Raw genomic sequence first — 19385 nt, forward strand, 5'->3', positions numbered from 1 at the left:
AGGCAATTTTAATCATGTTAAATGCAATAATATTAAATATTCTGTAGACGATATCAATGATAAAAGACAGTGTTAAAATATAGGGGTGCATTAAATTCTTAATTCAACTCAGGAGGTGTGGGTTTATACTACAGTAGCCTCTAATGTAATTTGCCTTGCTGGATTTAAGATTTATTTCCACTATATTGTCTTTTATCCACTTTATTCAAAAGACTAACACAATAAAAAAATCTTTGGGGTATTTTCAAGTTTGTTTAAAATTATATTTTGATGTTGTCAATCATGCAGAAATCATTAAGGTTATTATTCATGTTTTATTGGAAAGAGATGTTAGGATTGGGTATTGCTCCAAAGTAAACACACCATATCCATAAATTGGATTAAGATACAATCCATAGAGGAATATGATTAATTAGAATATATCAATGATGGGGGTCAAAGCTTCTGGAAATATCTACGGGTCATCAGTGCATGCACTGTCCTAGATTAGGTCTAAAGGTTGTAAACAGTTTTTTTCTCCCTCTCTCTCTCCTGGCCTTGTATGGTGCAACAGAGTTGTTTTTCAAGGTTTCATACATCAGAGTAAGGCTTACCCAGATGCAAAAATACACGTGCCTGACTAGGTTCTAATCTCTGTTCATATTTACAAGCTGAATCTGACGTAAATCACTGTACGTATAGTTCACTGTCTATGCTATTACAGTACATGTGTATTCACTGGACTTTGCTCATGAGCAGATTAATCCTTTTCAATCAATACATTCAGGTCTAAAAGCTGCCGTGCATTTCCAGTCCTCTCCCCATGTCCTTCCTTATTTTCTTAAAATGTCACCTGATCTTCTAACAAACCATATGTCATTTGTTGGGAGCTTTAAAATAACAGCACTCGCCAACAACATGAGAAACTAGAAGCAGTGCTCTTCCGAGCACAGGTCTCCACCAGGCCACACAAATCGGCCTGTTATAGCGCCACCATGAGGCTGATTTAAAAAATGTGGGGCAGAGGTTCTGAATTAGCATCCAGGGAGTGTGTGTGCTCAGTTTGGCAGCGATCGGGCCAACGGCGCCGGAGATTAGCTGGTAACAACCAGGCCACACAAATCGGCCTGTTATAGCGCCACCATGAGGCTGATTTGAAAAATGTGGGGCAGAGGTTCTAGATTGGCATCCAGGGAGTGTGTGTGCTCAGTTTGGCAGCGATCGGGCCAACGGTGACTGAGATTAGCTGTTCACAAACTGCGAGGACGCACGGACGCACGCACGGACGCACGGACGCACGGACGGACGGAGGGGAAAACATACTCTCCCTCAGCCTTCGGCTGGTGGAGACAACAACTAGAAAAGTGTGCTCCTCTGAGCACAGGTCTCTGCCAGACCGGGTTGCTTACCAAGGGCCCGCACACTTTGGAAGGCACTCCTAGTTGCTTCTTGGAATGGGATCTGACATGTTTAACTAATACATCTTGATCACATTACCACAGAGTGTAGGCCTATACCAATTTGGGTGGTTTGGTCAAAATTGGAGTATTTGTAGGAGTAGTTGCAAAAGATTTGTTTTGTGACATGTGACATCCCGGAAACTCGTGTAAGGTGGAAATGGGCGTGGTCTATATGGGGAGTTTCATAATGACCCAAGGAATCCCGAATTTTGTTTGTATGACCTAAATGGTTAAAGAGTTATAGGCCAAAACGTGAATCGGCCTGATATAGTGCCACCATGAGGCCAATGCCAAACATGTCAGGTGTCTCAAACATTACTGCATCATTTTGTAGCTGCAGAGTCAGACATATTTGTGATACTTAAAGGACCATCAGTGGTGTGGTATATTTAGCTTATATACACAGTTGTACTTGACATTACTGCCAAAGGTTCCAGTGCATAGTGGGGTTTATTTGGTCATTGAGGAATATAAAAATCAACAAATTAGCTTGAAATTGGTAATCTAACTCACTAAAAAAACTTTTAACTGCACAGTATATGGTAACATTGACCAATTAGTAATTTAAGTTATACCATTTTAAATCGCACCATACTCAAGATGGATTAAAATCTTCAGATTCAGTCAAGGAATACAAGACCTGAAAATGGAATAAGTAGGCCAGTACATTCTGAAATTTAAAATGTTCAGGAAATTACTGTGTCCCCTGTGCTTATTTCCTGCACTATAATATCACTACTAATTTCCTTTACTAATCTGTCACTCAGGGCCCCCTGTCAGCCTGTGTATAAGTAGGCGACACTTACCCATTGCATGAACTGTGCAAAGAGTGCACACAATTAACTGTGCTTTTGATTTGCATGCATTTGTCTCCAGTACCAGGGAATCTGGGGAACCGTCTGGAGGCAAAGATAGACAAGCCCACACTGGTCCATTGGTTGTGTTACAAGAAAACAGAGCACTGGTTCCCTCTGTGGATCGATCTCAACATGTTCATGCCCATAGGTTTGGACTGCTGGATTGACAACATTAGGTAATCTTGGTTGCTTTATTTACACCCCATAATCTAGCCATAACCAAAAATATCTACAAGCTCACAACATGTTACATTTTCTCTTCTAATTTCTCTTCCAAAATTGTGACACCAGAGTTAAAGTGATTAAATAAAAGTGGACAAACCCTACATCTACAGTATACAGTAAAGGGCAACATAGTGGTGAACTGCAATAACCCTGTGTCTGCAATGTTGCCTGTTTATGTAGCTGATATTTGACAGTGACTTTACGCAATAGAAAACGTGTCATGACCTTGGACCCAAGCCAAACCATTTAGCCTATACTACTACAGTTTACTATTAAGCTATTACAATAATACATGATCTAATTCATTATCTGAAAATACATTTTCCAATATCCAGAGAAAGGAAGAATACTTAGTCTTGTTGGCAGGACCTTAACCTATATTAATATGTATGTCCATGATTCAGGATTGTTTACAACAGAACGACTCGCCAGGCTTCCAACTCCCCAGGTGTACAGGTGCGGGTCCCAGGGTTCGGACAGACCTACCCCATAGAGTTCTTGGACTCTAACAGGCTGGCTGGTGAGATCTGTACTGTATTGAAAGTGTGGACTTGAACCCCGATGGGTTTCTCATCTGCAAATAACTCAAACTAAAGTTTATGTCTTGTAAATGTTTTACAATTGTCTAAGGTGACTGATTGTATGTTTTCTTATTGATTTGTGTTGTAAATTCCCCAGGTTATTTTCACACAATGGTGCAACATCTGGTCAACATGGGCTATGTTCGCAATGAGACGGTCCGAGGAGCACCCTATGACTGGAGAGTAGCTCCTAGTAAGTACATGTGCACACACAAACACAACAATATTATGATTGTTGATTAATAATGGGGCGTTCTAAAATCATTAAAATGATAATAATCTGGCATTCAAGCTTGAACCTTGAGAAAACACTACACAGAAGGAATATTAAAAACAAACTGCAACGGTAGTACAAACATATATACCGGTACTACAATTGTGTGTACAGTGTTAGTGCATGGTGCCTGCATATGTATGTGTATGTACATGTCTGAGTGCATGCACATAGCACATACACATCAAACATTCTGACAATTTGTGAAAAGAGAAGAAAATATGTGTTGTTTTCCAGATGACATGAGTGACAATCGTGTTTGAACCCGGATTACTGGTGTGCTTCATGATGCATATTAAGGAGTATTCCTTATGCAGCAGGCAATGTAAATGTCAGTGCCAACAATCTTCAATGCTGCCCTCTTCCCTTGGGCAAACCCAAGGGCAGTCAAGTTGCCAAACCAGACTGTGATGCACCCTGCCAATGGTGCATTGATAAAATTAATCATCACACTTTTGGTTTTACCGTCTGTGTTGCGCTTGTCCTAAGAATGCTCCTGGTATAACAAACGGTGAAGGAGTTTATGATAAAACTGTATTTACCCAGTAATACCAACAGATGGTCCTAGCCCGTGTCTCTCCATTCATCACCACACACCCTCTACAATCATTCATTCACTGTGGAATATTTCTCTCCCCATCCCATCTATCTCTGTCCCCTCTACAGATGATAATGCAGAGTATCTTTCCAGGCTAAAGGACCTGGTGGAGGAGATGTATGAGACATACCAGCAGCCTTTGTACCTGGTGGCCCACAGCATGGGCTGTCACTATGTTCTTTACTTCCTCAACCACCAGCCACAGGCATGGAAGGACAAATACATAAAGGGGTTCATCTCCCTGGGAGCCCCCTGGGGAGGTGCCATCAAAACACTCAGGGTCATGGCCTCAGGTAAAGTACAGGAAAGGGTAATGATGCAGTAGAATAGAATAGAATTTAAATTACATAGTTACATATATATTTTAGTTGACCGTTTAGGATATGAAATATTTTAGGGGAACTTAAATGCACCACCTCATTTGCCTAAATCATTTTCAATTGTTCGCTCTATATTCCCACTTTCTATTACAACGGGTGCTATATTGGTAATTGCTACATTGCAGGTGAAAACGGTGTAATCTTTTTGTTGTGATGTTTAGACATTTCTTTACAATTAATTATTTTCTATTTGGTATATATTCTGTGTTGGCTGTTGCAGGTGAAAACGATGGTATCCCAATGATTTCAAACATCAAGATCCGTGAAGAGCAGAGAATGACAACAACTAATCCCTGGATGCTGCCATTTGAACAGGCGTGGCCTGTGGACCACACCTTTATTTCCACACCAGCCTTCAACTACACCAACCGAGACTACCAGCGCTTCTTCAGTGACATCGACTTTGAGGATGGCTGGTACTACACCAAACTAATTCGAGTTCAACTTTGTTGAAACTTTTTTTTTCCTGAGATATGTTTTGGGGCTTTTATCAGGGTTCCCACGGTCATGAAATTCCTGGAAATATTTTGAAATTAGAACAATATCTTTCCAGTACTGGAAAAGTTTTGGAATTGATCAAGGGTCCTAGAAGGTCCTGGAAAAAATAGCTATGCATTGTCTTTGGTTATTGATTTTGTTAATACCTCTGAAATGACAAATTAAACATTGGCCAAATTGTCAAATATTAGAGGCAGAAATTGTGAAAATAGCCGATATACATGCTCACAACGCCTCGCAACGCGAGGCGTTGTGAACATGTAGATCTGCTATTTTCACAATAGAAACGTGTTATACAAAATTCCTCAACTCTTAGTGCTCGTCAGGGTGCCGGGTCCCCAGTTAAAATATGATTATTTCAGGGGTCACAGCCTGAAAAGGTTGAGAACCACTGGCATACACTACCTGTCTTTGGGCATTGCGCATACTGGAGTAAGCGACTTGTTATTGAGTATTGTCCTGGAAATTGGGTTAAATATTCTGGAAAAGTTTTGGAAATGAATTGGTAAAAAATGTGTGGGAACCCTGTTTTATGCTTGTATTGATAGGACAGTTTACTGATAGGAAATGAGGAGATAGATGGGGAATGACACGCAGCAAAGGTAGTCGGGATATGCGCCTGGACCGGTACGCCAGCGGGCGCTCCAACTTTGTTTCAACTTAAGGGATCATTCCTCATTGGCTTTATGCCCTACATAGAATAAGTTTACACTTATTACACAAAGGAGTAGAGATTTTTTCGTTTTTGTCGCATTCCTGAGCCAATAATTTGATCAATTGATGATCAAAAGGAGACTAAGGCCGGAGACTCCACCGGTCATCAAATGATTGGCTACAGATCATAGGAGCCAGGCCTCCTGGCCTGCTCCTGTCAGCCCTCTCTGGGCACAAGCTTCCCTCTCCCTCCTTTTCAGACAGTTCTTATACTCTTATTCTAACAGAGATGGTATTCTAAACATGGTCTTATAAGGACATGTACTAAAGTTAAGGGCAACATAGAAACAGTTACAGAAATACAGATATGCTGACAGAGTGAAGTAAGCATGGGAGGAGACAACTCAGCTGTTAGAGTGACAGCTGTAGTTGAGTTGAATTAGCATGTGCACTGTGAAAGCCACTTCAAATGAGTTTGAATGGAGGGGATCTATACATTTCTGCCACCACAGTTGTTTATTTCATTTTCACCATTCTAGGAAAATATCAAAATGTTACTTGTGCAGGTGTGCATAAGTATGCTCTACATTTAACTGATTTCTCACTTTATTATCATTGGTTCCTTAATACATTTTCATGTGATACCCGCAGGTACATGTGGGAGGACACCAAGAACCTGACTGGAGATCTACATCCCCCAGGCGTTGAGGTGTGGTGTATGTACGGCGTGGGACTGTCCACCCCAGTAACTTATGTTTATGACGAGGAGTTTCCTAACGCGGACCCGGTGGACATTATATATGGAGACGGAGACGACACGGTCAATGCCCGGAGTATGAGTCTCTGTAAGCGCTGGGTGGGGAAGCAGGAGAAGCCCGTCCACGTCACAGAGTTCAGAGGCATGGCCCACCTGGACATTGTATTCAACAGCAAGGTGCTCAACCTCATCCAGCAGGTCATGGAGGGAAATCCAGACACCCCCGAAGAAGTTGATTGCAGAGCTGGGAGATAGTCGATTTTGAAAACCAAGCCACACCAAACTAACTGCTGATTTAACCCTGGCCCGTTGGGCCCATAAACTGGCCTTTTAAATCCAAGTCTGTCTTTAAATATAGTGAGTCTGTTTCACTGCCTGACTTGTCAAGTATCACCTGTATTTTGCAGTTATTACAGTCTATTATTTAGTAGTAGCCTATGTACTTTTGATATTAATAATAATACGAATAATACGAAGAAGAAGAAGAAGAAGAAGAAGTATTTAAGTGACAATAATTAGTGACCATTCCAGATAATGTGAATTTGTTCACAGGGAAAGCTGCATTACTGCTAGGATAACTAAAGTACTTCAGTGTGTTTACACCTTGTTCTGCAGCAATAACATCATCCATAATAACCCATAACTACCAGTAGCCCTAGAATGGCTGTGATATTAAATGGTAATATGAATCATATTACTATGTAATATGATATTACAATATGTAATATGATTCATATTGTAATATCATATTACATAGTAATATGATTCATATTACTATGTAATATCACAGCCATTCTAGGGCTAAACTACCAGTAACCGTGTGCCTTTTGCACTTCGCCCCCAAAAAGATGATGATGTGTAGATTGATTGATTGATTGATCGAAGACTTTATTAGGAGTTTGCATATCATGTGATGTGTTAATGTTTTATACTGCTGTCATATGGAATTTCCCGTGAATTAAACTTTTATTACAAAAACACTGGTGTTAAATCAATGATTGTAGCTGGCATATCTGTTTTGGGCTTGGCTTATCCTGATGAGAATTTCTTCCTCTCCATCTCTGATTCTGAGGTCGACTACTTCCGACTTGATTGGGAAACTAGTGAGCGATTACTCTGTAATCGGTTGTACCTTGTGACTGACGACTAGACGATCATCGTCAACAAATGATCGAATGCTTTTTCCCCCCTTTACACGGAACTGTTTTGTGAGTCAATCACATCACAACATCGTTGCCTCACTGCAGACGCCACGCAGCAAACATGAGCATGTCGCTATGAGTGGAGACAGGGAACCATGGCGAGTTGTTGCCACAGGATGATGAGAACCCTCTCTTCGCTGCTCGCAGTCGGGTTGTTGTTGTTGTCTTCGGCGGCGTCCAGGAGCAACGCAAAACCACTGGGAAAATGCAAGAGCTGTCAGAACGAAAGACCTCCCGTGGTCCTCAGTAAGTTGGATTCTGTTGTCTTTGGCGTGAATTATGTGTGATCCGAACGAACTGTACTATTTTCAGCCTGCCTGGGCGTCTCTTGTTTGGGGTCGTGAGTACAGTGAGTCCCATCCCCAAGAAGACAACATCGTTAGGCTACTTTCAACGAGATGTAGTGGAATAGAAGTAAAACTATAGGAAATTGGAAATACTCAAGTAAAGTACAATTACCTCAAAATTGCACTCAAGTAAATGTGCTTCGTTACTTTCCACCAGTGCTTCATTAGCCTGCAGCCAGATGTCAGCCTGAATTTGGTCCAACAAGTAGGCTACAAATCTACAATGAATGTACTACTGTAGCAGCCAGGACAGTCAGTAACGTAAACTCTGTGGTTACAGATACATGCGGGGATGCTCTTACATTCCAGCAAGAGAGACTATTATAAACTGTTTCCTTATAACAACATAACATGGTTGTTAACATGACCAATGAATGTTGCTGAGCTGAGCTGCAGCACTCATGGACAAACATGGCTCAGGGCACTGAGGGCAGTAACACTCATGGTCATATGACCAGGTGATCTCATGCACTATACTGTATTCCTATAGGATAATGTCCTTTTCCAGACAAAGTGTATTTTCATCTTGCTAACCACGTCTTAAAACCTAATCTACCTTTAACCCAACGCTACCTTTATCTAAATGTCAATATGTCATTATGTGTTATTTCTCAACTCTTTCAACAAAAGGGCCTTTGTCTGCAGTAACCTTATCTTAAGTCTGCCAAGTTACAAATCCTGTGACTGTGTATGTATTTTTGACCCATGCTGGATGTGGCATCCATGTTGGTGTAGCAGATATGGCTAATTAGTCATTACTATACTATTACTATGCTATGTGTACACAATCACATGTACTACAATTATATGTATACTGTACATTGTACATTATGAAACATCGTATGATCTTAATGGGATATTTCAAAAATAAATTGTGTCATTTTATGGTCTACTCAGGCTTTTGATAACACCCCAGACCGTTTTTAAGTTGCTATTCAGTATTTTGATATTTTAACCATGTTAGATTCATCGAAAACACCTGTCCTTGCTTCTGCTGACTCATACTGAACTCCTAATGCAGGAAGGACTGGGGTTTTCTTTTCAATTACTTTTTTAATTTCTCTTTTAAAAATTGTAAAAATATGAAAAAGGTAATTGAAAAAACACAGCCCTCTCGGCCTCATGTATTAGGAGGACAGTATGAGTCAGGATTCAGCAGAACCAAGGACAGGCGTTTTCGATTGATCTAACATGGTTAAAATGGAGTTTGAAGTTACAATGGTTTTATAGGAAGTGGGCGTGTCTAAATACTGAATCAAGCAACTTAAAAAATCAAAAGCCTGGGTAGACGATAAAATGACCCAAAAATATTTCTGAATGTGAAATATCCCTTTAAAAATGACAAAAACAATAATAATCTAGCCAATCTTCTCAACCATTCTATCCACTTTGCTCTTCTTTGTAGTTCCAGGGGACTTGGGGAACCAGCTGGAAGCAAAGCTGGATAAGCCCAGTGTGGTCCACTATATCTGTTACAAGAAGACCGACACCTTCTTCACTCTTTGGCTCAACCTGGAGCTGCTGGTTCCTGTAGCCATAGACTGCTGGATAGACAACATGAGGTATCCTGTGTGTGTGTGTGTGTGTGTGTGTGTGTGTGTGTGTGTGTGTGTGTGTGTGTGTGTGTGTGTGTGTGTTAGAGTTCTCAAATTCTGCCCGAACCCAACCATACCCGAACCTGACCCGACATTTAGGGTAGGGTAGGGCCTAAAAAGTATGCTAATTAGTCGGGCCGAGTAGGGCTTCGGGCCGGCCCAGTTAGGGCCGGGCCTTCATTTTCAAGCCCGTTGAGAACTCTAGTGTGTGAGCGCGTGTGCGTGTGTGTGTATGTACCTACCTATCTCTCTCTTACTTTCTGTACAGTCCAGGTATGTGGGTGGTTGAACTTTTATTTTATTTTATTTTTAATAAGAGTCTTATTGTAAGTATCAGTATGGGAGTCCCCGTTTCACAATGTGCTAGACCCCTGAGATGGATGGCTGAGCCTGAGCATCAGCTCCCAGAACTCCCAAGCCGTGCTACTCATATGCAGCCATAAGTTTAGTTGAGTGCTCTACCGACTGAGCTACCCGGACACCTGGACCTGAGGGTTGTAACCCTGATTCCCTTTATTTTATCTATCACATGACGTGATGAAATGCTTTAAAACATCAGTATATCTGGGAAATGGTCATGTCAGTTAGTTAATGCACTGACACTTTTTGACCAGATACCTGGACATCGATATCGTTACAATGCTGTGGGGATGAATTCTTGCACAAAATAGTTACACAATGACGTTTTGATAAATAATCATCAGTAATGCATATATAATAACTACTGTAAGTGGCTAAAGGCAAATAATAGAACAGCTAGAAAAGTTACGTAAGTTCACAATATTACATCACTTTTGTAATGTAGCCTGGAACGAAAGAGCAGATGATTGTATATAATCTATTATAAAACAGTATCGATGTTAATAAAAAACTGATTTTTAAAAACAAAAAACTATGAATCTACAAAGACGCCTTTAAATTCGCTCATTAAAGGAGCTATAGTCAACTTTTTCTTGAAAAACGGATGCTAAAATAAAAATAATGTTTCGAAAATATTTTATAAAAAAATATGCTTCATATATGTGTTTCTGTTCAAAAATGTCCACAAAAAGCGTAAAATAATGATAAAATAATCATTTTGGCCTTTGTCGGACTGACACTTTGTTTACATCCTAGTCTATTCTTTTATATGGATTGATAGGATGTAAACAAAGTGTCAGTCTGACAAAGGCCAAAATGATTATTTTATCATTATTTGATGCTTTTTGTGGACATTTCAGAAACACATATATGAAGCATATTTTTTTTATAAAATATTTTCTAACATAATTTTTTATTTAGAATCCGTTTTTCAAGAAAAAGTTGACTATAGCTCCTTTAATTTGAAAGATTAATCAATAGAATAAAAACGAAGAAGATAATTGATAGTTGCAGCACTAATGGATATGGATATATGACCCTGCTGACCAACGGCGTATTAGAGTTATCAGTCTACACTGAATAAACTAACCTTTGAACAAAAAGAAGAAGAAAAACCATGTCAACAACATGTATATATAGGGAGATAAAGAGGGAGTTGGGTTGAGAAGGACAAGTCTTTTGATGGCTATCTTAAGCAAATAATGCTCAAGATGACCACAGGTCATGTGAGTAAGTAAGTAAGTAGGTTGGAGTCACCTATCCAACCAGCTACTTGGTCCATATATCGTCGTTGTCGGGTGAAAACCTTGTATGTCCAAAACCGTTCGTTTTGCATTTATCATTTAAAAATGATTCAAACTAGTGAAAACAGCCAATCTACAAGCACACAACGCCTCGCAGTGCGAGGCGTTGTGTGCTTGTAGATCTGCTGTTTTCACTCCTTTTGTGCGACAGCCTTGTATGATGAAGCAGGGCTTTATTTTGCGAAATAACGTACAAATTTGAAACTTGGAGATGCGAGGTTTCCACCCGACAACGACGATATATTGGTGGTGATGTCATTCAAATCCATTCAACCTTTATTTAAACTCAACAAATGTCTTAAGCCCTGAATTAACAAAAATGAACTAATATAAATTAACAGTTGGCTAAAATAAAATTATATTTAACATGGGTCAAATTCTACAATATTAACATGAAGTGCAGACAGAGTACTCAAAGAGGTGAAGTTCGAGTAAATACTGATCAAACGGTTCCATTTTTAGGCACAATAACTAGTGTTACAGTTCAATTTTTGGCTCAGTAACCATTGTTACAGTTCTTTACATAGTATGTCACATTGTCACATTTCCTACATTGTTTTGTTTTCAGATACTATGTCTAAATGAGCTTGTGTCCTAATCTCTGGTAAGAGTTTGTTGTAACATTGTGGTAAGAACTAAAGGTGTATTACAGTTGCTTGCCACATTCAGTTCCTCCACAGATGCTTAAAGCTGTAAAACCTAAACCTGTTATCTGCCATTTCTGTTTGTGCATGCCTACACTACTTTTTGATTGAATACTTTTTTTTATTATATTTGATTGAATCGCTTATTAGTCCGAAATGTAAACAGCACATGGTACAGTAAGACATTAAAGGAGTAGTTCACCCCCAAAATGACTTTTTACTCATGCCATAGACGCATAGAGACTTGAGTTCAATAATATTTTTTTGTATTTGTCGCATTCCTAAGACAAAAATGTGATTATAGTAAATTTACCCCCATTGATTCCGGATGGGAGGATGCATGGCCCTGGTTGGGGACCCAAATGAATGGCAGTGGATGGGGAAACCGTCAGGGTACTTTTTTTTTTCTTCTTAGGAATGCGACAAAAACCCAAAAATATTATTGAACTCAAGTCTCCATGGCGTGAGTAATTAATAGAAAAAAAGTCATTTTGGGGGTGAACTTCTCCTTTGAGGCTAAAAGGATAACACAAACAATTGTTGTCCTGTGTGTTCAATTCATCAACATGTATTTCTTCATCAATTGCTCAATTGCCATTGAGACATCATCAACACCAAGTTTCAATTGCTGTGGCTGTACTAGTAGTAGAGTCATTGTTGCCATTGAGATTCGTAATGACTGCGAGTGTGGTGTCATTTATTTAGACAAACATGAGTAACATGACAAGTACAGACAACACAAACATATGCAGTGCAGCACAGGCGGGTTAAACACCCTGCCCAAAAAAGGAACATCCCAAATAAGACCTTTTACGGCTTTTGTGTTGTTAAAGATTCTTAGAACAGCTGCATAGATGTAATATAGGGCAGGAGGCATGACATGACCTATAGTAAACCTCCACTGTTTACCTAGAAGTCAGGCTAGAGTATGAAGAATCAGCCTTGACCACCAGAGATCACAGAGTTCACTCTTTTTTTCTAATCACATTTCTGTTTTCGTGTGTGTGTCAGCCTTGACCATAGGTCACAGAATGTTCTTCTCTGTTTTTCACCTGTTGTGTGTGTATGTGAGTGTGTGTGAATTTTTATTTAAAGATTTATCTTGGGGCTTTTATGCCTTTATTGATAGTACAGTAGTTTGACAGGAAATGTGGAGTGACACGCAGAAAAGGCCGTCGGAATCGGGACTCAAATATGCAACATTGAGCCTACTATAGGAGCCCGGACTGCTACGCCCGCAGTCCGGGCCATACCAGTTAGTTTTGACCTCACATTATGATTATGACTGTGTGTGAACCATTCTATTGACTTCACCGTATTTATCTTATTGTACCTGTAACCTAATGACGACCACTACCTGTCAGAAAATATGCAACGTTTACCAGAATCAGGAACTAGGCTGTCTTATTTGTGGAACAAACTTCTAAATACATTTTAGGTTGTGTGAGTATCTCATGGTATAGCACACAGGTTTTCAACTGGTGTTCTGTGTACCACTAGTGGTCCGTGAAGGTATTTCATGTGGTCCCTGCTCATCCATTCAGGAATGTTTAAAGTGAAGAATTATTTATTTTTGTTTTGTTTTTGGAGAAACTTGGTATTTGTGTGAAGGAGGCTTGTGTTTCAATAACAAAAGTACTTACTAGAGCTTACTAGAAGAGGATAAGCTCAATGTCCACAGACTCTTTCAAGAGACATGTATGAAACACAGTCCCTGGTGAAGTGATGGATGAGTTTTCAGACAGTAAAAGCAAAATGTAATTGACCGTTTAGTAACGATGTATCTGTGAGAGTGGTATTGCCACACTGGCATACCTGAAGAACATTAGTATTATAACAGTATTATGTACAGGGCAAGGTTGGAGCCAGACAATGACACAAGACCGTCCCTGACCACCACATAATAGCCAAGAAAAGACAGATCTGGACCATCTTTAATCATTCCATTTGACCATTCGTGGGCCATGGACCATTACTTGAGAAGCAGTGCACTCGTCATCTTAGGTCAACAGGTCAGTTAGTGACTAAATGACCTGGTGACCTAAGATGACAAGTCGATGAAGTCAGTTACTGGGAAGTCTGAGGTCAAGAAAATTCACAGAAAAGTTAGAATCTCAAGAAGGGATTATTAGGAAATATCAGTAACCGTTAACATGTGTTTAATATGGAAGGTTGGATAAAGTAAGAGGAATCTATTCCTCTTACAGTGGTTGGCTCTTATCCTTTTAGAGCTCTGGACCACTAGCATGTTTAGAGCAATCTTCAATGGCCAGTCACCCCAACCCTCCTATAACTAATCTTAGCCTACATATCCCCACCCAACACAACAGTGGTCCCCATGTTGATTCTTAGTCAGGGTGGTGGTCCCTGGTTCACATTCACAATCAGTTGAAAACCCCTGGTATAATAGCACTTATCTAACATAACTCCCTCTTGTGTATTATTGCTGCTTAAACCAATCAATTAACTGCAAATAACAAAGTGCAAATAATCAATCCAAATCAAATACTGCTGTATACTGCTGTGCTACAACTGGACAACTAAATTTCCCCCTTGGGATAATAAAGGTATCTATCTATATCTAAATAATGGTGAAAGCTGCCACAATTAAAAGCAGTGAAATCATCTGCATTATTATGTATATACTTTTCTACACTTTTTTTACACTATAAATTCATAATTCAATAAATTCATATGAATAAATCCAAGTTTGTGGTTGTGTGTGTGTGTGTGTGTGTGTGTGTGTGTGTGTGTTGTTACTTATACCCGTAGAGTACGAAGTGACTTGCTATTGTATCATGAAGTCATATGCCATGATTTTGTAAATGTAACTCTGCTGCACCTATATTATTTGTGTCCTTGTATGCATTTCCTTTGTGTGGACATAAATAAATGGTTACAATGTGTGTGTGTGTGTGTGTGTGTGTGTGTGTGTGTGTGTGTGTGTGTGTGTGTGTGTGTGTGTGTGTGTGTGTGTGTGTGTGTGTGTGTGTGTTTGAATGCAGGCTGAATTACAACAGGACCACCCATACCAGCTCTCCCCCAGAAGGTGTGGAGATTCGTGTCCCAGGGTTTGGACAGACGTATTCACTGGAGTACCTGGACCCTAGCAAACACAGCGTGGGTCAGTTTGAGACCAAAAGCCTCTTCTAAAAAAAGATCTCATCACTCAAAGCCAGATTATTGTTTTGTTTTTTTAAGTGGAACAAATTGTTATACAGATTACATTTTTACGTCAATGTTCATTGGCTAGTGTATTGGCCAAAGGACTGTAAGTTCTCATAAACTATTGTGTGTGTGTGTGTGTGTGTGTGTGTGTGTGTGTGTGTGTGTGTGTGTGTGTGTGTGTGTGTGTGTGTGTGTGTGTGTGTGTGTGTGTGTTTTCTAGGCATGTATTTCTTTACTATTGTACAGTCACTGGTGGAGTGGGGCTACACCAGAGATGATGACGTTAGAGGAGCTCCCTATGACTGGAGAAAAGCCCCTAGTAAGCGTGTGCACACACACACACACACACACACACACACACTCATTTCCAAACCCACTTTTTTTCTTGTCCATCTACAGTATGTATCCTCAAAATGTCTCCATACCGTGGTCTTAATGTTCTTTCTCTGTCACTCCAAGATGAGAACAAAGAGTATTTCCTGGCGCTGCAGAAGATGATTGAGGAGATGGCAGAGAAGGCTGGTGGTCCTGTGGTGCTCATTGCCCACAGCATGGGCAACATGTACACCCTGTACTTTCTCAACCATCAACCCCAAGCCTGGAAGGACAGATACATCAAGGCCTTCATCTCTCTGGGACCACCCTGGGCTGGAGTGTCCAAGACCCTCCGTGTAGTTGCCTCTGGTAAGAGACGGACTGTAACTTTATTCGTATGCAAATTATTTTCCAGTGCCAAGCGTACGTGCGTATTTCTAATATTCATGGCCAACCCTGCCAGTCTAGGGCTGGCATGATTATGACATTTTACATGACGATTAATTTCACTCAAATAATTGCGATTAACGATTTAATTGTGTTTTTGTAGTTGAAAATTACATTTTTGTTTGGCTTTTAGGCTTTGATGTTGCACATGGTAGATATGACACATAACCTAAAGTATACAAATAAATTACAGACATATTTTACAACTTTATACTTAAAAAAGAACATTGATAGTTGAAATAGCAGATCTACAAGCTCACAACGCGTCGTGAGCTTGTAGATCTGCTATTTCCACTATTTTTATATCTGAACTTTGAAAAATATCGGAAAATATTTCAACATGGAAAATAATTGCGATTAGACGATTATGTATTATTGTGACAGCCCTATGCCAGTCACAAATTCAATATTAGGGTGTATATTGTTAAATTGTCTTAAACTGTGAATTGAGAGACCCAGTGGTATCAGCAGTGTAGATCAGTAGATCCTGTGAAATCATTGGTATGTTTTGAGTGAAACTTACTTGAATTTCTCATTTTCAATCTCCAATCACATCTCCTTATTAGGTGATAGTAACCGTATCCCCGTGATCAGCCCATTGAAGATCCGTTCTCAGCAGCGTACTGCTGTCTCCACCACCTGGCTTTTCCCTTATGCCCACACCTGGCCCAAGGATCAGGTTAGTGTTTCTTTCCCTCCTTCCTTCTGCTCACTGACATTTTTAACAAAAAATCAGCAATAAAACAAAAAGGACAACCATACTAGGGCTGCTTATTGTAAACACATGATGATCAGAGTAATGATAATGGTGGACAACTTACATTCGCAAAAAAGTTCCTGTTTTCAGTTTACGAGGCAGCTTCTCTCTGCAGCTGTGAATCTTATCTATTTTTTTCCAAAGCATCTGGATGAGTGAAATGCGATTGCAAAGCAAAACAAAAAAAATAACATGTCTCCCAACCAAACGACCTCCAGGTCCTGGTGCAGACACCCAGCGCTAACTACACCGCGTCGGACTACAAGCGTTTTTTCACCGACGTAGGCTTCGAGGACGGCTGGCTGATGCGGCAAGACACCGAGCCGCTGGTGTCTGACCTCAACCCTCCCGGCGTGGCCGTTCACTGCTTGTACGGTAGTGGCATCCCTACTGTCGAGACCTACCAGTACTCTGACAAGTTCCCTGACGTGGAGCCCACTGTGGTGAATGGGGACGGGGACGGAACGGTTAACCTGCGGAGCGCCATTCAGTGCAAACGGTGGGTAGGGCGCCAGAAACAGCCAGTGACACTTCTGGAGCTGCCAAACAACGAACACGTAAGCATGCTGCTGAACGTCACAACTGTGGCTTATATCAAGACTGTACTTTTCTCCCCGTGATGCTGGTGGACTTGAGTGGGCTGGCTGACGGATTGGAAGACTGCTCTCTCTCTCTCTCTCTCTCACTCTTTCACATACACACATATTACAGTAGAGCCATATGAAGCCAATCATATGACACATAGATGGGGACCTGGAGGAGCAGCTTAATCAGATTATTAGCTAAATCCCTTCTTTCTATTTAGAGGACATGTGATCTTTACCGCGTTAGTAAAACATGTCCGAGGTTTTTTCCGGTACAAGCACGCTCCCGACACACAATATGTCTGATTTTCACATGTCCTCCTCACTGAAGAATGCTGGGATTCAGGTTAAACATACGTGAAGTTGCCCTTCAACTGCTACAGTATACTGTTCAATGGTATGCCCCACACTGACCAGGAAAATATATTTTACTATTTATATATTGTCTTTTAATTTACTAACTTTATAGCCCTAATGACACAAGTCATTGTCAAATTGTTTACTGAATTTTTATATTGGTGTGATTTTTAAAATAATCAAAGATTTTATCTTATACATCCTTATATGGAATGATAGAGAATAAATATTTAAGGACGTACCGTATGATAGAAAAGACCATAGTGCCATGTATCAATGATAAAGCTTTGTTTTTTATTTGTTTTTATTTAAATCAAGTTTTCTTCTTAGGTTGTTTAGCTTTAGCCAAAGCACATCTTTCTACCACACAATACAATAGTCTCCGCTTCTAATCATTGTTGCAGCCATGTGGAATTTGAAAATGTATGTCACCAGAAACATTTGTTAAATTGTGAAATGCCTTTATACTGTATGTATATATATCCCTTTATTATAGACAGTGTTTGAGCCAATTTGGGATACAGATCTGTGATTCTTTGTTTTTCCATTTTCAGTTTTTCAGTGTCGAATCAGGTTACTGAAGGAACCATACGTAAGATCAAATAGTTATTTTGTGTGCCATTGTTATACTTTATTTCTTAGATAGGAGATTATAGAGACTAGAGAGACAAAAAACAAATAACAAGGACAAAGAGAGATGTGAGACGAGACCTGGTCAGATTTGAACCCGGGTCCTCGCAGTCCACAAGGAACACAGGTCCACTCTACACACCACCTGGCTGAGCTACCAGCAGGCCTGGCTCCATGGGGGTGCCAGAGAGGGCCTGGCACCCTCACTTGTACATTCTGGACCCTCAGTTCAAGTTTTATGTACATATTGCTTTACTATATAAAAATGATGTGTGCCCCCTCGGTCATTTCATCCTGAAGCCGAGCCTGGCTACCAGGCACGCCAAATATAGTTAATAGTTGACTACTTCATGCCACATGTATATCAAATTAATCTATTATTGTTTATGAACCTCAAAAGGTAGTTTGACATTCACATAAATCTTTTGGCACTTAAATCACGAGGCAAACGAAAGAGGGGTTTTCCTCATTCATTTAAAGCAGTTTTCTTTCATAGGATTCCTTTCTTTCTCACTATGAAATAGATACTGTAGATCAGTAAAACATAATGAATATTAACCTTGTATTCATTACGGATGACTCTCCTAATCTTTCTATAACACAACACGTTACCCAGTAACGACTCCATTGTGTAGGTGCTACCTATATTTTTGTGATTCAACTCCTCCAGTTGTGTGTTTCTACTTCTGTCTTTCAATCTAGACTGAAAAAGGAGCCAGGACTTGTGGAATGTGTTAAACTATTTTGTCAAGGTATGGTTTTAATTAGAAGATGTTTCCTGGACCTGTCAGATTGTACAGTGCCATTATATCCTTTGTAGGCCAGACCAAGGTCATCTACTAGATATCACTATTGCTGAGAACTATCCTGAGCTAAGTGTTGTGCACATGTGCTGCCTTCTATTAAGTCAAATGTGATTGGAAATAATACTGTACAAATACTGTCAGCTTTCTGTATCTAAAAGGGATGATTTGAATGAGGTGCATTCACCCATATGAACACAAATGATTAAATACATACCACTGGTAAATTATAGATTTTACTAAGTTTAAATTAAGATGGTGTGACATGACTTTGGACTGGAAATCCTGGCTATGTTAATTTAACATAACTTCTCTGTCATCCATGTGTGCTGCTCAGACATAGTCAGGTGTAATTGTGTCATTAAGTTGTAAGGCTTGTAAAGGTTTGAATGCAACTATTCTGAAGTCAAAATATGGCCTGTACCTGTTCTATACAAGAAAGTAACAAGTATATCATTTTAATATCAAAAATAAATATACATGTTGAAAGAGCATTTGTAAATATAATAATAAAACATCCATATCCAACTTCAAAATATTAATGATTTAAACTTGTCTTTGGCTGTTGCACATCAAAGATGTATGAGGAGAAGCATAATGGGTTCCTGC

General features: G+C 39.8%; 2 protein-coding genes across 2 annotated transcripts in view; both read left to right on the forward strand.

Moving 5' to 3' along the window:
* The window catches only part of lcat (lecithin-cholesterol acyltransferase), a 7900-nt gene extending 659 nt beyond the window's left edge, over nucleotides 1-7241 (forward strand). The window contains exons 2-7 of the mRNA XM_080737616.1: nucleotides 2316-2472; nucleotides 2926-3041; nucleotides 3200-3295; nucleotides 4043-4267; nucleotides 4575-4770; nucleotides 6158-7241. Of these exons, the coding sequence (XP_080593742.1) occupies nucleotides 2316-2472; nucleotides 2926-3041; nucleotides 3200-3295; nucleotides 4043-4267; nucleotides 4575-4770; nucleotides 6158-6518 (1151 nt within the window). The 3' untranslated portion in view covers nucleotides 6519-7241. The remainder of the gene's footprint in view (nucleotides 1-2315; nucleotides 2473-2925; nucleotides 3042-3199; nucleotides 3296-4042; nucleotides 4268-4574; nucleotides 4771-6157) is intronic.
* A 169-nt stretch (nucleotides 7242-7410) lies between these two features.
* pla2g15 (phospholipase A2, group XV) lies at nucleotides 7411-19312 on the forward strand. The gene is made up of 7 exons (XM_080737621.1): nucleotides 7411-7711; nucleotides 9218-9374; nucleotides 14721-14839; nucleotides 15104-15202; nucleotides 15343-15567; nucleotides 16212-16324; nucleotides 16621-19312. The coding sequence occupies exons 1-7, from the start codon at nucleotides 7561-7563 to the stop codon at nucleotides 17020-17022; spliced, it is 1266 nt and encodes a 421-aa protein (XP_080593747.1). The 5' UTR covers nucleotides 7411-7560; the 3' UTR covers nucleotides 17023-19312.
* The last annotated feature ends 73 nt before the right edge of the window (nucleotides 19313-19385 follow it).

The sequence above is a fragment of the Nannobrachium achirus genome (genome assembly GCF_963921795.1).
Source record: "Nannobrachium achirus genome assembly, chromosome: 11".
Lineage (NCBI taxonomy): Eukaryota > Metazoa > Chordata > Actinopteri > Myctophiformes > Myctophidae > Nannobrachium > Nannobrachium achirus.